The sequence below is a fragment of the Musca autumnalis genome, unplaced genomic scaffold, assembly GCF_047663935.1.
Source record: "Musca autumnalis isolate F117 unplaced genomic scaffold, ASM4766393v1 scaffold_2, whole genome shotgun sequence".
Classification (NCBI taxonomy): domain Eukaryota; kingdom Metazoa; phylum Arthropoda; class Insecta; order Diptera; family Muscidae; genus Musca; species Musca autumnalis.
The window spans coordinates 236047430-236066218 of NW_027411755.1; the positions used below are offsets into that span (position 1 = coordinate 236047430).

Genomic DNA, 18789 nt, shown 5'->3' on the forward strand with positions numbered 1-18789 from the left:
TCTTCCCGCACAAGGAGTTTCATTACCGAGCGCCAATACTCACGACCAAGTAGAACACAATGGTATCAGAAACAAAAGAGAAGCTGACAGTGACCACGAGCTCAATCAAGATCAAATTGAAATTTTCAAGAAGAAACACCAGACGAAAACTACTACGGCTACAACAGCTCTAAAACAACACAAATGGAAACACCCTAGCCATCGCAATACGCCAAAAGTTACCAATAAACTAACACATCATACATGGGAAGACAACACATTTACATATAACTAAAATGCGGAAGGAACATTGGGCGTCGTACAAAAATAGAGACAAACTTGGATATCAGACGACACTTGGAACATAATTTCTCAAAGAGAGGAACTTTACATGCAGTTTAAAACAACTAAAATATCACAAGAGAGCAGCACCGAACAGGAAAACAAGTGAAGAAAGCTGCAAGAAGAAGATACAAAAGAAAGTTCCTAGAAAATCTGACAAAAACGGGCGCGGCATTAGCTAGTCACAACAACATGAGAAAGAGAGACATTTCGAAGAAATTAGTAACGTCAGAAACGCCACTGAAAATAACGAAATGTACAATAGTAATGGAAAAAACGATGAATATACCGTGTAACCCTCCCAGCTTGAACGAAATTAAAAAATAACAAAGCAGCAGGATAATATGGCTTATCAGCGGAAGCTCTACAAGCCAAACACAGAACCCCACAGCTAAGTTACTTCGTTCACACATCTTATCAGCTTGGGAAGAAGAAAGGCATCGTTGTGAAGTTATCAAAAAATGGCAACATGAAAGATTGTAACAACTGGAGAGGAATAACTGTGCTCAATTTCATATACCAAATTTCGAGCAGCCGTAATACAAAAAAAAAATATTCCAAGGCAAGTATATTCCGAGAGATGAACATGCTGGCTTCAGACCAAATAGAAGATGCGTAGACCAGGCCAACATAATAGAGCAATGTATAAAATGGCGCACCCCTTTATCTACTGTTCATCGACTTCCAGAAAGCCTTTGACACCATCACACGAACCCAGAAAATAATTCGAGTAATAAAAGCGATGTACGAGGATGCAGAACTCTCAGTTTTTCACAACGAAAATATAAGCCAACCTTTTCTCATCAACGAGGGAGTAAAAGAACGATGCTCTCTGTCACACCTACTATTCTCAATTGTACTGGATGAAATAATGAATGGCATCTGCTCTGAGAGAACAGGCATAGCATGAGTCTCTCACGACAACTCGAATACTTAGATTATGCGGATGATATATGTCTTCTCCCTCACAAGATTAACATCAAGAAAACGAAGGCAATGGGAAAAAGGCCAGTAAAATCATGCTATAAGGCCACGCAATTGAATACGTCGGCTTTTGCTATCTAGGAAGCACTATAACAACGAGTGGGGTGCAGAAGCAGGCGTAATCAATGGGCTAAATAAATCGAGAATAGCAATCGGACGACTGCAAGTTATATGGAGAAGCTCTCATATATCCAGGAAAACCTAGCTTAAAATGTTCGAAGCCTGTATAATATCGATTCTGGCTTGTGTCTAACACCATCACGCAAAAGCTACAGGTATTCATAAACAAATGCCTCAGGATCATATGCAGGATATTCTGGACCAGTACCATAAGTAACATAGAACTGTGGAAATAACCAAACCAGGAATTAATACTAAAGCAGATTAGACGTTGGAAATGGAGGTAGTTGGTCACACTTTAGGAAAAATGCTCATAACAAAATCAGAATGGCGCTTGAATAGAATCCCCAAGCTTCACAAAATCAAGGTCGACCAAGAAATACCTGGCGACGAACAATAACACAAGAATTAAGACGAAATAATCTTACATGGGAAGATAGATTTAGGTTAGGTTAGGTTTAAGGATGCGCAGCCCTCTATTAGAATAGGTGACTGCTTCACTCGGAGATCGTTGGTCCATTGTGTTCATCCTGTGTGGGCTATTTAAAGATGATGGAGATGATGATTTAAAGATGATGGAGGCGTGTTGTTGAGATGATTAAAGATGAAGGAGATGCTGGCTTGATGAGATGACGATGATAGTATAGAGATGATGGTGAGTGTAGTCGATGTAGAGATTGACGCCAAGGAATTATCTGGAAGAGTGAAAAGAGTCTGATTATTATGGGTTGTTATGGACCTTTGCCAGGCCATGGTAGATGTCTGGCAAAGTTGAGTAGGACGACGGGATCTATGCTAGACAGAAAGGTCACAGTGTCTATCTCATATCTGCCTAGTGTACGGTATCTCCTTGTTTGCAACATTGAAGATCTCCCGAAGTTTGCCGATGTAGTGGCACATCGGTGGCCGGACGGTTTCATCAATTGATAAGTCGATAGACCTAGAGCCACCTCGAGCCAGTTCATCTGCTACCTCGTTTCTCATGATGTTGCTGTGACCCGGAACCCAAAATAGCTTGACGATATCGTGTATATCCTGCAGAGCTCTCCTACAATCAAGAATAGCTCTTGAATTTATGGTCCGTGACTTGAGAGTCTTGAGGGCCGCTTAACTATCGCATATATAGTCACCGGTCCTGTAAGACTGCCTTCAATCCCTTTCACCAATTCAGCTGCTTTCTTGATAGCAAGAACTACAATTATCGTCAAGCTAATATGAGTTTTTAATTAGTGGATTCTCGCAGTAGACGCCAGCGCCAGTACCTTCTTCCATCTTGGACTCGACTGTGTAAATTGCCAGACCGTCTAGAGAAGATATGCACTCAGCCCATGCGTCTCTGCTTGGGAAGATAATAGTTAAGGAGTCAAACTTGAATGAGGTAGGCATATAATCGCTTACGCAACCATTGTCACCTAACTCAAGTCGACTATCAACTAGTTTTAGGACATTCGAGTGTCCAAAGTGTGAACCACGCTAACACCCTGACTCCCGGAGTCTAAAAGCCGCCTGAAACTGGATTAGGATGTCCAGAGGTTGGAGATACAGGATGACGTTTAAAGCAGCTTGAGGAGTGCTTCGATCGATCCGGTAATCAGCAGTGACGCGATTCTTTGTACACTTTATAATTTGGAAAGTAACGCTTTGTTCCCAAGAGCTTACCACCAGACCAGTCCACCATAGGTACGTATGGGCAGGACCACGGTTACATGCAGCCAGTGTATGATCTGTGGTCTCAATCCCCAGCTTTTCCCAATGGAGTTCTTATAGGAATAGAGTGCCATGAGTCCTTTCTTCGTTCGCTCCTCTACGTTTCTATTCCATGACAAGCGATGGTCCAGAATAGTGCCGAGGTATTTAGCTTCCGTAGACAGTTCCAGGGCCATCCCGTCCAGGACTGGAGGCTCGAAATTGGGAATTTTGCGTTTCTTAATGAATAGTACAAGCTCTGTTTTTCCCGGTTTACTCTCAGACCGTTGTTCTGGGCCCAGTTTGCAAGTTGTACTAAGGCTCTTTGCATGAGCTCAGACAGGGTTGGCAGGAATTTGCCACATATCAGCACATCCACATCACCAGCATAAGCAACCACCTTGATCTTCAGCTGGTCGAAGCACACAAGTATTTCATTTATTACCAGAAGCCATAGAAGGGGTTAGAGAACTCCTCCCTGCGGAGTGTCTCTGTTAACAGATTTCCTCACGGAAATCTCTCCTATTCATGAGTTGATGATTCTACTCTTCAGCATATCATCAATCCATTCCACAAGGATGGAGGAAATGCCTGTGTTGCTGAGAGAATTGTGGATTGATTCAAGCTTCACGTTATTGAAAGCCCCCTCTATATCGAGGAAGGCCGCTAGCGTGAAGCGTGAATTTTCCATATGCTTCTTATCATGCCCGACCACCTAATGCAAGGCAGTCTCCACTGATTTGCCTATACTGTAAGAATGTTGTGATTTGCTGATGTTAATGGGGTTTAATTGTGTTCTAATTTCAAGATCCAGTAAGCTTTCCAATGTTTTTAAGAGAAAGGAAGAAAGACTTAACCTCCTTCCACAGACCAGGTATGTTCGATAACAATAAACAAGCCTTGAAACTAATCTAGTAAGATGGCGATGCTTTGTGGAATCCCTATGCTCGTAACAGGAGGAAACAAATTAGGTGTACAGATTTTAAACCCCAGTTGAAAATTATCTGCAATACATTTTCGAAGTCGTCTCCAAACCATTGAAGAAGATTGGACCAATGTTAATCACTCCATTCGATAGTTATCGTGTGGGGATACGTAAAATCGATTTCGGTTAATCGATTATTGGCTGCGAAATCGACTTTCGAAAGACGAAGTTAACTATTAGTCGACCATTATTCGTAGTCTATTATTATTCGTAGCCGACTATTAATCGTGGACGACTATTAGTCGTAGATGAATATTGGGTGTGCTAAAACTGCGTGGACGGTACTTTTTTATTCATACTCGTATATACATACATCATGGATCGCATCAACGAAAATGGTCGATTATATTCGATTATAATCGGCTTTCGGCGGTTAACGAATAATTGAAAGTCGACTTTTAGTACACTCTCAAATAATCGACTAACCAAAAATCGAGTATTAAGTTTTTCACGAAAACCGTATAATCGAAAAACCAATTATTGCATTCCACTGCGTATCCCTATTATCGTGCTTATCAAACATTTTATTTGGCCACCGTGGCTGTTTTAACAGCTTTTGCGCCGTTGTAGAAAGGACCACAAAAAGTAATTTTGGTAAAAAATGCAAACTATCTTCGCGAAAAATTTTTAACTTTCTTGGGAGGTACCCAAAGATGTTTTTCAATATAACCCTTCATAGAACTTGATGTACGTTAGGAGGAAATTTTGCTATGTAAAAAATTTTGGGCTAAATCGGATACTCAATTGATGAGTTTTAGTGTTCATCGGTCTTTTGAATTGAAGTCGGCAGTGACCTCGAAAAAAATGTATCTTCGTGAAAGGAGCCACGAGCACTATCTGCTGCGAAAAATGTCACGCCGACCTGAGAAGAGTTTGTGCCAAAAATGTTGAAAATTTGTACGTGTGGTACTTGAAGGATTGGACCGATATAGTCCATATTCTAGGCTAATCTATGTATGGAGGAAATATTACGATGTGGAAAGTTTGGACACAATCGGTTACTCCCTTCGAGAGTTATGATGCGCAACATGTTATCGAAAAGTTGTGTACTTTTGGTAACAATTATTTGGTTAACTTTTTCTTGCATTGTCTGAGTCTGATGGAATTTCCTCCACCGCTTTTCTCAATATTACTAAAATCTGAGGATGTAGTGATTCTTGTTCTGTTTCCACACTTGGAAACCCATAGGTGTCACTGTTTGAAATTCCGCCCACTACATTGTTCAAGTCGCAAAGCCTGGCAATTGCTTTATCTTTTACACTAGACAGACGGCAGCGTTAATTTGCATTAAGAACGGCATTTAATTTTACAGTGACAGACGACAGTTTTTGCATTTACGAAACAGCAGATTGCTGATAAACAACTGTTTTGTTGTTGTTTGCTATGTAAATTGTGTGTCAGAGTATGAATATGCTCTCTCTCCTACATGAATATGGGCTCTCTTTTACAGCATTGCCATATTGAAATACCTAAATTCAGTTTAAATTCCCTTTGATTTTGTGCATTAAGAACGGGGATAGTGCACGAATTAATTTGAATTAAGGCAGTTAATGCAAATTAACGCTGCCGTCTGTGTAGGGTATTTGTTGGATATGTACATTTGGTTGTAAGGGCCTTCTCCGCTAACATATGTATACCTCCGTTTTGTCAATCCAAGCCTGTAAAAAAGTTAAGTTGAGAACGTTGCAATTAATCTATTGTATCTAATGTTCCTTTTTTCATGCTACAGTTTATTTAATAGGTGGTCCAATGCTATAGAGGTTGTCAGCGAGAGTTTGCACAGGTTGTCCACCTCTGTTCTGTCTCCCTCAGCAAAACCCGCGGCTAAGTTGGGATGTTTTCCCTTAAAATGTATTAAGATATCTTCCTGTTGCTTGTTTATATGCTACCCTCTAAACAAATAAAGATTTAATTTCTTTTTTATTAAACGTCCTCAAATATCATACTTACATTTTGCATTTCTATCTTCGAAATAGCTGAATCGTTTTGAAAGCGACGAAAAAGTGACTGTTTTCAATTTGAGTAAAATAAAGGATTATCGCCAAACACAGGCATTTTTATCGACTTTTTCCTGGAACAAAAAGAGAAATTTAACCGATTGCAATCCAATCCATTTCAAGCCAATCTCCTTTTTGTTGTACCCACATAAACTTTGTTACAGTGTTACCGTTCGGTACCCCAGATTTCCCACCATACCATTGCTATCGAAAACGATATCGCTTGCGAATGTTTCTCGATAGTTTTGCGGATATTTTGTTCGAGAACGACACACGAGAATGAATTGAAAACGATTCACTCGTCGCTCAGTTTGTGGCAGGAAATCCTTCGATTTCGAATATCATTAATAATATTATTAGCGAATGATTGACGATAGTTTTTACGATAGTGGCGAAAAACATTTTTGGTGGAGTTTCTTTGATGTTTCTGTGTTGTGCCTTCTTCGTCTTTATTTCTTTGTTATGTTTGCGATTTGATGTGTAACTGTTGATAAACATTGTTGTCTTGTATTTGGCAACCTACCCATATGTTGTCTTTATCAACACTTATTGTCTATATTATACGTAGCATTTATATCGAAATTATTTGAAAAAAGCAAATGGGAATTTTTTACAAACAATATAAATTATTTTTGAAAACAAAACAAAATCCAAAGTAAAAAAATGTTTCTCGAAACAATTTTTCCTGTGAAGAAAAAACATTCACCCAATGTTCGAAAATGATATCGTTTTCGAACTTTTGACGAACAAAAGAACAACGTGCTTGTGTACACCCGAAAAACATTTGCCAATCCTTCGAATGTGATATCGTTTTCGAAAGTTGTGCCGGACATTCAAATAATATCCGCATTTGGTATGGGGGGCAAAGAAATAAAGACGAAGAAGGCACAACACAGAAACATCAAAGAAACTCCACCAAAAATGTTTTTCGCCACTATCGTAAAAACTATCGTCAATCATTCGCTAATAATATTATTAATGATATTCGAAATCGAAGGATTTCCTGCCACAAACTGAGCGACGAGTGAATCGTTTTCAATTCATTCTCGTGTGTCGTTCTCGAACAAAATATCCGCAAAACTATCGAGAAACATTCGCAAGCGATATCGTTTTCGATAGCAATGGTATGGTGGGTGTTATGTTTGCGATTTGATGTGTAACTGTTGATAAACATTGTTGTCTTGTATTTGGCAACCTACCCATATGTTGTCTTTATCAACACTTATTGTCTATATTATACGTAGCATTTATATCGAAATTATTTGAAAAAAGCAAATGGGAATTTTTTACAAACAATATAAATTATTTTTGAAAACAAAACAAAATCCAAAGTAAAAAAATGTTTCTCGAAACAATTTTTCCTGTGAAGAAAAAACATTCACCCAATGTTCGAAAATGATATCGTTTTCGAACTTTTGACGAACAAAAGAACAACGTGCTTGTGTACACCCGAAAAACATTTGCCAATCCTTCGAATGTGATATCGTTTTCGAAAGTTGTGCCGGACATTCAAATAATATCCGCATTTGGTATGGGGGGTTGTGTTAAAATTTTCCTTTCTAAATTTGTTGCTGTATTTGTTTTTTTAAATTGAACTATAATATTTTATAATTCGATCTTATGATGTTAGTTTTGTTTTTTTTTTATTAAAATCTTGTCATGTTCCCTGATTATTTTCGCATCAAGATAGCTCAATTAAATAGCATTACATTTCAATATTTTACTGAAAAATAAGTCGGAAATCTCATTAATAACCTTTTCAAAAAGTATCATCAATTCATTAGTTGCTGTCCACAACAAGTGTGATCTTTGCATTACCCTTAAGCGGTTGCTAATCAGTAACAAACACGTGACAATTTAATACCACATTGGAATAACTTAATATTTGTTGCCATTTAATTATTATAATGAATTATAATCAAAGTCTTCAATGACGTTGTTTGATTGGGACAGAAACAAAGGAATGCATTTTTCATTCCTACAAAATTCTTAACACTTAAAGCTCATGTTTCTCATCATTATCCTCGTCACCACAAAGGCAATGGATGCTGCTTGCGTTATTCTGATTCAGACTTGTTATTTGCAGCTGGCCAGTCACTGATAGGAGGGAGTGCCATGATCTTATTGCTTCAAACTCAAAAATTTCCCATAAAATGTATAAAAATAAAATTTTCTAGAATATTCCGCGGCATTGCGAAGTTAATGAATTGCTTTTGCAACTTCCGAACATTCCAAAAAAACAATAACAAATGATAAGAAAATATACATTAAGGTAGGTTGGGAATCAAATTCAATTTGTCTTCTGCAATGTGAGGTGCATGACCGACCGAGCGCAACAACAATGGAAACATCAAAACAAAAATACAATAAAAATAATCTTCAGCGAATGCAGGAAAAACACTCTTCGACCTCTGACAATAAATTTTCCATTGAAGACAGGCAGACAACAAAATTATACTATGATGGCTTGGTGGTGAATGACTTCTTTGCTAAACTTGAACTTGAAATAAAACTTGAGATACTCCATCTTTCCTCTCAACAATGGGTCCAGATGTAATAATTTTCTTTTTTTTTTGTTCTGTTTACTTTCAGATGTTCTGGCGTCAGTGGCAATGTCCGTGTCAATGGCACACCAGTTTCAACAACATCACAAAAATTTCGTGAACTGTCCTGCTACATCCACCAGGATGATTTATTACGTCCTCAATTAACTGTAGGCGAGACAATGATGCTGGCCACTCATCTCAAGTTGGGTTTCAACATTTCAAAACAAGAAAAAGTCAAATTGGTGAAACATATTTTATCTATGCTGGGATTGGATCATCGTTACAATGTTAAGGCTGGCAAATTATCCGGAGGTCAAAAGAAACGCCTGGCAATTGCTTTGGAACTGATAAGCAATCCTTCGGTTCTTTATTTGGATGAACCAACAACGTAAGTAGTTTTTTGTAATACTTTTAATTTATTTATGAACAATAATTAAGAATAGGGGTGTCTTTTTACTCACTAAATGTTGCTGAAACATTTTTTCGGCAACTTTTCCTTTCTACAACTGTCAAACTGTAATTATTACAAATTATCACGTAATAAGACACAGCTAATGATATTGCTCTAACTTCGTCATCCATATGTTTTATAATAACATATGTTCGGCGCTCAACAATTAAGAAATGTAAAAATATAATATAATTCCTCCCCAAACATTATTATATACTTTTTTAATATAAAATGAGAAAGAAATAACTTCAAAAATGAGTCAATGTGTTTGTCTAACATGTCAACAATGAAAAGTGAATGACCATGCCGGTGCCAGTTTTGGCACCGGCGTCAAAATCAAAATTTGTTGACTTTGAAGCCCAAACCTGAGCGTTGATGTGAGCAACACAAAGAGAATTAGAACAAGAGAAATTTTCGGACGTCAATGCCAAACGCAAAATTATACCCAAAGTTTGGATGTGTTTACAGCTTGAGTCGGTAAAGCGTTTGTCGTAGCTTTGACAGTACAGAAAATATACATAGATTTCAATATTGAAGGTTTTGATAACAGGCTCCAGAAGAGGGAGATTAGAGAACAATCCTGGCGATTTGCTCGAAAGGCAGAGGAGCTAATCGCACATGTTCGTATTTATCTGAAAGAGTATAACTAGAGAAATGGGTGGACATAATAGAAAACAATTTGGAGAATCTGCAGTCGTCCTTGCCCAAGATTAGGGCTGAAGGTTTTAAACCGATGACGGAAAAGGTAATAGAAAATATGGATAAAATAATTGTGAGTCCACTTAGGTTAGACTTCGCTTATTTCCACAAGGAATCTGGAAAATGGATTTTTAACCAAATAGAAAAGGTAGAAGGTCCGAACTTCCGTGAAACGGACAATTTAATGGTTGGATGGGACTATGTTGCAAATACGAGGATGGATAAAATCATTGAAAGAGATATATGTGGAGTTAAAGCAGTTGCTCCCAGAGGAAACTGATGTCCAGTTGGCGGAAGATTTTGGTTTCAAAATGAACCGTGTGCAGGATGTCTACAACGAAACAATGAAAGAAGCCAATCTCCACGTCTTTCACATTTTTCTGAAAGAGTATCCTTTAGGAATGTAAACCAACTAGAAGAATGGGTGGACATTATAGAGGAGAATTTAGATCATCAGCAGCAGTTCGTGCCCAAGATTACGGTTGTTTGCGATCCACTAATAGAAAAGATGGATAAAAAATAGTGAGTCCACTAATATTTGACTTCCCTTATTTCGACAAGGAGCCTGGAAAATGGATTTTTAAACAAATAGAAAAGGGAGAGAGTCTGAACTTCAAGATTTTCCGTGAAGCGGACAATTTAATGGATGAATGTGAATATGTTCCAAATACGAGGCTGAAGGATGGATAAAATCATTGAAAAAGATGTATGTGGAGTTAAAGCAATTGCTGTCAGTGGAGACTGATGTCGAGTTGGCGGAAGATTTGGGTTTCAAAATGAGCCGTATGGAGGATGTCTACAACAAAACAATGAAAGAAGCCTATGATATGTTGAAAACGCACTTCACTTTTTTGGTGGCCCGGTAAACCCTCACTGAGGAGGGAATTTATTGATGGACAGATCACTTCAAAATTTTCTCAAAGCAATCGAAGAAGACATAGAACATGAAGATGAAAAAGAAGTTGAACTGGAACATACGCGTTTGGAAAACGATCATATGGCTGAGAAACTCAAGGAAGAAGCTTCGTTTCAGTCAAATAAAGAAGAAAAATATGTTGACGCCATGGTTGGGGAAGAAATTGAGCTAGAACGGCAGATTTTGGAAGACACAAGTCTGGTTGAGGACGATTTGGAGAGTTGGCAGCACCCGGAAGAAGAACTTATGCTAATGACAGAGGAGATAGGATTTGTCCAACAACAAAAGAATCGAAAAGAGAAGATGAAGTGCCAGCTCCATGTGTAGCGGCCTTAAAGCAACTGACGTTTCGGAAGTCAGCCATATTATAACTATAAGTAACGCTCACATTGCTTCAGATTTGTGTAAGAATGTAAGACTGTCTTAGAAATGCTCGGCAAGGGATCGATCTGTTTTATGTTTCAAAAACTGTATTTGTCATCCTTTTATGAGTGGTCAGCATGATCAAAATACTTTAAACAGATGAAAGAGTTTAATTATAAGATTCTTTCGAAGGCGCCATCTGTTCCGTATACCTTGTGGATTCCATTGTAAGGTCGTTTTAGCGATATCAAAGTCTTCTTTCAGTAGTGCATGCCTAATCCATTTTGCCTGATTTGTAGAGGCCAGAAAAGTATAGAAATTTGACAAGATTGCCAAACTCTAGATAGTGTAGCTATGCCTGGCGAGTTTTGTTTATTCTGTTGTCAACATCCGCATCTGCTCCTCCTTGTTTGTATATGGTGCTTCCCACGTAGGTGAATTTATTTATTTCTGCGAAAGCGATGCCATTCAGCTGTACGCGGGTGTCATTTGACTTAGCAATTTTCATTAATTTTGTCTTTTTTACGTTGCTTTTTAAACCAACTGCCTAGCTACATATTTTCAATTTTCTCCTGAATGCCATTAAGTGTGTGCGACATGAAAAATATATCGTCGGCGTAGTCTAGATTGTGTAGACGCACCCTTGTCTTACCCCGGTTTTTGTCGTGAGATGTACACTTTCAAATCTTTTAAATGATACTTTGCACACTGCATTTTCGTATGGCATTTATATCATTTGTATTATTTTGGAAGAAACACTAACACTTCTCAGTGTTCTATCGATCATTTCGAAGGCTCTCTCAAAGTCGAGCAAGATTAGGTACAGATGGTTGTTCCATTCATTCGACTGCTCCACTATAATTCTTAGAGTGTTGATATGATCTAAACACGATCTATTCCTCCTGAATTCGACCTGTTCCTTTCTAAAGCTGGGTTCTATTGCTGGTGCGATACGATACAGGATGATAATGTTATATACCTATTGTTTCGACATTCACTGAAATCGCGTTTTTCGAAATAGTAATGATTAGGCCCTTTATCCAATCTGACGGAATAACAACTAAGGACCAAACTTCGCTGATAAGGGGATAAATATGTTCGTGTATCATTGAGTATTTTAATATTTCATTTATTTTCAAGGTTTTTAATCGCAGTTTTTATCTAGAAAATAGAAGGTAGATGTACTAAACGCCTGTTAGACTATACACTTATAACATGTTTAAGAACATTATCTCGATTTATTTGACATATAAGCTTCGTTCCAGAACTAAAAAGTTTTTACACATTTAACACATTTTGAACATTTTTCCCCGAAATGCGTTCCCGTACACCAAAAATGTAGAAAAATGTTCACTTCTCTTTGAACAAAAATGGCGCTGAATGGCTTTCTCTTTAGAAACTTTTTACACGACAAATTTGAGCGAGCAAAAATGTGCAACATGTTTGCCGGCTTCCGATTCGCTGACACGCCGACTTTGACATTTGTTCCAGATTTTTCGACGTTTCTGCCATATTTCCGTTCCCGTACATTTTGGAAAAATGTGTGCGTTGAACTCATTTTTGACAGTTTTCTCTTTTGAACATTTTACCATTAAAAAGTACTGGAACGAAGCTATATTGTATGAAAATGGCAACTTAAACTGACTTAATTTGCTAAATCCACCATAGTCTAAACGTGTACTATTAGGTTACGTATTATATTGATCTGCTGTTAGTAGGTTGGTTAAGTACATAGATCAGCTAACCAGTAGCTGCGTTTTGTTTAAGAATATATTATAGCACGGTTACACTAGAGTTTTTTGCCGGGTTAACCCACTTCGAGAGGATTTATTTGACGTTAGCGCTATGGAATTGACATTTGAAATCCAAACCCACAGGGTTAATTGGTATATTACCATTAAAGGGTAGGTTTTTAAATTGTTGCCATTTTTATGTAAGAGTTGTTCTAAAGTTTAATCGGAGTTAAATGTTGTGAACCGGAATTAATAATAATCGACAGTAATAAATCATGTGCTGTATTGTATTGTTCTTTGATTGCTTAAATTATAAATTCTTGTTAGATAAGATCAATTATATATTACCGGCATTAAATGCTTTCATCTAATATTTAGTCGTGAGTTGTAATCGTGAATTATTAAATATTTTATTGTTTTAGTTTGTCCATTCAAAATTTTGTATTAAGATATTAATTGTAAATATTTTTCCACTAATTTAGGTCACGATCTATAGTTCTAAGTATAAGTTAGCGCTTTAAATATGTCGAACTTTGTACCGAAAAAATATTTTTTTATTTGAAGAAAACGGGTGCTGAAAGTCATAAATTATTTTTAGAGGCAAAGGGTAATCACGCGCGCCCTGAAAAAAAAAAACTTGTGGAAGATGATTTTTTCAATAGTCGTGTTTTAGCATATAAGACAAGGCCTGGTCAGCCAAAAGGATTGTTGTCAAATACAAGCAGAATGCCCAATGGTATAACAAGTACCTTCCTTCAACCCGATTCCAATTCAATGCGTTTCGCAATCAGTGTTAATTAGAAGTCAATTAAATTTTGAATTCCCAAAATTCCATGGGAATATTCAACCACTCCCAAAGAGAACCACATGTTACAAGTTTAATTACTTTTGCAGTCACACGCCTTTGCTAATTGCAATTAATTGTGACGTTAACTGGCTACTACACCTTGGTCGGAACTTTTGACTTAACTAAGTACATTAAGTGAAATGTTAATAAATATTTCAGCGTTCATTAAATTTAAGTCATAAAATGCTTTGATTAACTCCGGGGCTTTGACAAGATTATTTTATAGTCTTCGTTCGAGATCCATGTCGTGTTTAACACTCCAACATCCATCAGTACGGCCACGTCTTCTACTTCCATGTATTCCTGGTTTTGCGATATCATTAAATGGTATCTCTAAATGATATCTTTCCCTCGTGCTCTCTTAATCTAGAAATTGTTTAAACAACGAAGTGTCGAAATATCGAAATCAGCATAAATTCCTATACTTGCAGATTTGGAAAATTGTTTATCAATACAAATTTACTCATCAATCTATTTATGTTTGGAAAAAGGTAGTCCTTATTTAACTGTTGCTACTTGCCTATGATTACCCAATTTAACTAATTAAAAGCTCATTTATACAAATTTATATCTTTGTTTATTGCTAATTATAACACGCGCATATAAATGGGAGGGAATGACTCGAAAATGTCAACAAAATCGTCATAATGCTAAATAATTACCTTAAAAAAATACTGGAATTTTTGTTCATGACAAAAAAATATTTTTGTTTATTTGCTTTTTTTTTTAATAAAAACAAGAGCTATATTTTTAAAAAATAATTCTTTGGTATAATTTGTTCAACCAGTGTTACTTCTTATGATGATTACTTGAGAAAAAAGTAGCTATTACAATGACTATGTTGTTTGACTTTGGGAATCTTGTTTCTTTCAATGTTCGCAAAAATACTATAGTGAGTTTCTATATCTTACGCCACTACGTGGGGAGGGTATAATAAGTTAGTTGTTTGACCCAGTTGTTGGAGTTAAAAACAATAACGGAGAGCGTCTCATAGAACTGTGTCAAATATTTCATATAGTCATTGGTGGCTCCATCTTCCCGCACAAGGAGATTCATAAATACACATTATGGACATCACGGAGCGGCAATACTCGCAACGAGATAGATCATATATGCGTGAGAAGAACATGAAGGAGCTCTCTGTCAGACGTCAGGAATAAAAGAGGCGACGACATTGGCAGTGACCACGAGCTCATCATAGACCAAATCAATCTCAAATTGAAATGACAAAAAAAGAAACAACAGACACATAAGGTGGAAACAACTTACTTAGCTGGCCCATTACAGAACATTTGTTCCATAGGCTGAACTAAGAAAAGATCTCCAATTCTCTCTATTTGTTGCTTCGCACTCTGGAATACCGCGCCTTTTCATCTCATCATCCACTTGTTTGCGCCATCTATTCCTTGGCCTGCCAATTCTGCATGCACCGCCAAGCGTTCCGTGTTTATACGCATTTTTAGCGGGTTCATCATCGCTCATTCTTATGATATGGCCTAGCCAACGCAATCGCTGCATTTCGATACGTTTAACAATATTGATGTCGTTGTATAGCAGATACAGCTCGTGGTTCATGCGACGTCGATATTCACCGTCAACGCAGATTGGTCCGTAGATCGTTCGAAGAATTTTTCTCTCAAACACACCAAGCACTGCCATGTCTGCTTGCGGAAGTACCCAGGCTTCGGAGCCATATCAGTGTTTTGTAGAGCGTTATTTTTGTTTGACGAGATGTGGCTTTGTTTTTAAACTGCTTACCTAAACCAAAGTAGCATCTGTTAGCCAATACAATTCTCCTTTTTATTTCACAACTGATGGCGTTTGTTGTGTTTACGGAGGTGCCGAGGTAGACGAAGTCTTTTACTACCTCAATATTGTAGAAACCAACTTCCATAGTCGGTCCGAGCTCAATGGACGCATTGTGCGTCGACACCATCAACTTGGTCTTCTCGCCGTTTACCGCCAGCCCCACTTTTGCAGATTCTCCTTCGACCTTCATAAAAGTAACAGTTACTTCTTGGTGGAAACAAAAACAACAAAACCAGAAACACCCTAGCCACGGAAATACGCAAAGAGTTACCAACAAACCAACACCACACATGAAATTATATCAACATATCACAAGTTGGGGAAGATGCATTGGGCGCAGTTCAAAAACAGAGAAGCTAATTTCTCAAAGAAGTGAACTTAAGGTACAGTTGAACAACAACAATATCACAAGAGAGCTGCATCATCAACTGCTTCTTGCAGAAAGCTGCAAGAAGAAGAAAGCTGCAAGAAGCAGCAAACCAGAACAATATGAGAAAGCTACACCGGCAATATATAGTCTCTCAAATCGTAGGTGTTTCCAGGAACCAAGCTGTAAAAAATCGTAATGATAGACTACTAACGAACAATGGTGAACAAATACAAAGATGCAGAGAACGTGTCGAAGAAATTAGTAACGTCAGAAACACCATAGAAAATAACGAAATGTACAATACAAGTCCAAGAGAAAATTCATTGAATATACCCTGTAACCACATCATATCAGCTTGTGAAGAAGAAAGACTTCCCAAACATGGAAGAAAGAATGGCGACTTGTAAGACTGTAACAACTGGAGAGGAATAATCCTGCTCAACACCATATACAAGTGTTAACGTAGGAACAGGGGTAATTTTACAATAAAGATAGTGAATGCCTTGGTGAGGGTTGCGTGTGTAGAGGAAAGAAATATTTTAGTTAAGCCGGGATCTATTTTTAATACAGTCCACTTGAGAAAGATAAACATGAGGTAAGCAGACTGCCTTATCGTAGAAGATCGTTAGAATAAAATGAGATTAGAATTCCGATTGCCACATGTGAGATAACAAAATGTTTTATGACTTCTCCATAATATTATTAACTGCCTTAACTCAAATTAATTCGTGCATTATCCACATTCTTAATGCACAAAATCAAACTGAAGCACTGTTCCTTTACGTGCAAGAATCTTAAATTTTTACCATTTTTTACTCGAAAAGCGTTCCTTTACTTCAGGCACAATACAATTCATATGGGAGCAGTTTACAAATGTTACTACTTCAGCCTTTACCATTTTCAAATGTAAAGGAACAGACCATGAATTTAAAGGACTTTTAGGCATTTCAATATGGCAATACCGTAGAAGAGAGCCCATATTCATATGAGGGATAGAGCATATTCATTCTCTGAGACACAAGGAAAACAAAAAATACAGTGCAAACAACAACAAAACAGCATTTCGTAAATGCAGAAACTGTAGTCTGTCAGGCTAAAATTAAAAACACATCTTAATGCAAATTAACGCTGCCGTCTGTCTAGGGTATAAGATAGTATGACAGATGCGTTTTCTTCTACACATTAGTCTAAGTTAGGTCAAGTCATATTTACTATTTAATTCTTAAGAATATTTTTAGATTAAATAAATCAGTGCATATAACGCATTCAACAAGGAAAGACGTGTATTACTTCCGAAACTAGATCAAGGTTTATCAACAAGATACTTGCAGTCATAATACGGCAAAGAATTCAAAGCCAAGTAGAAAACACTCTGATGAAACAGCTGGTTTCAGACCAAATAGAAGCTAGACCAACATACGCGCCATAATAGAACAATTTATAACCACCATAAGCATTAAGCAAAATGGGAGTACGCCAGAAAATAATCCGAGTAATAAAGGCGATGTACGAGGATGCAGAACTCTCAGTTCTTCAAAACCGGAACATAAGTTGGCTTATCATAGGTAGCCTCGCTTGATTGCCTTGGTTTCCCTCTTCATTTCTGACATAAAAAAATGAATAAGGAAGAAAGGGCAACCCAGTTCGAAATTTACTCGGTCTTCCTTATTCTTTTATTTTTATTATGTCAGAAATGAAGCTGAAAAGCAAGACAAGCAGGCGATGCAGCTAACGTACCCAGGCCTTAATAAAAATAAAAGAATTAAGAAGGCCGAGCACATTTTGAACTACGTTTCCCTTTTCTTTTTTATTATTTTGTCAGAAGCAAGCAGGCGAGGCAGCTTATTAGAGTTGTACAATCTAGTTCATTTCAAAGATCTAGTTCAATAGTTCAGCTCTTTTTATTGAACTAGTACAGTAATCAAGTTCATAGTTCACTATCCATTTCAATCGTTCGGATCAGAATCGTTCACCGGCTCTTAATCGTTCGCTTGATGAAAACGCATACATACACCAATTAGGAACAAACAATAGAATAATAAAATTCTATGATATCAACACAAATATCACAAACATCTATAATGAGACCGCCAAACAAACAATAGATTTCAAAAGCCATAAGAGAAAAGTTTGGATTAGTAATAATACGTGGGAATTGATTGAACAGCGTAATGCTCTAAATATTAGAATCTCAAATGAAAATGGAGATGCTACAGACCTACGTGCACTATCAAAATCTGTCAATGAGTATAAAAAAGTCTGCAAGAAGAGACAAACGACAATGGATTGATGAACAAGCAAACCAAGCTGAACTAGCTGCTAGAAGAGGCGACACCAAAAAACCTATCATGAGCGAAAATGTAACCCTACTTATTGCGACGGATGAACAGTTATTAATTAAGGTGGATGGAACATTTCAAGTCAACACTTAATAATCCCATTGGACTAACAACGCCAATAGAGACGTATTTCGTTGCTAACTGCGATATGACATTTACTGTAATTGTGGATAACTCGCCAACTAAACAGGAGGTACAAATGGCAATAAAAAACCTGAAAAATAACAAGGCCCCAGGCAATGATAATATCTCTGCGGAAATGCTTCTTTGTGATGCAGAACAATCAGCAACGTTATGGCTCCCGTATATTTAAAAAATTTGGAAAGAAGAAGTAGTTCCTTCCTCTTGGAATGAAGGTATCCTGATAACAATACCAAAAATAACTACAGGGGAATTACATTACCGCATAATTCTAACCCGAATACCTGAATACACTCAGAGAGAATCAGTTTGGATTCAGAGAGAATCGTTCCTGTATTGACCTTATTAACACTGTAAGAATAGTATTGGAGCAGCGCTATGAGTTTCGCACACCAGTATACTTGGCTTTCACAGACTTCATGAAAGCTTTTGATAGTCTTAACCGAATCTCTCTATGGAATATTCTGGAATGACGTAACATA

The 18789-nt window shown here is 37.3% G+C and overlaps 1 protein-coding gene across 2 annotated transcripts in view; it reads left to right on the forward strand.

Moving 5' to 3' along the window:
• The window catches only part of LOC141395364 (ATP-binding cassette sub-family G member 4), a 131751-nt gene that overhangs the window by 60237 nt on the left and 52725 nt on the right, over positions 1 to 18789 (forward strand). For both annotated transcript variants that reach the window (XM_073971054.1, XM_073971053.1), the window contains exon 4: positions 8686 to 9027. In XM_073971054.1, coding sequence (XP_073827155.1) covers positions 8686 to 9027 — 342 coding nt within the window. The remainder of the gene's footprint in view (positions 1 to 8685; positions 9028 to 18789) is intronic.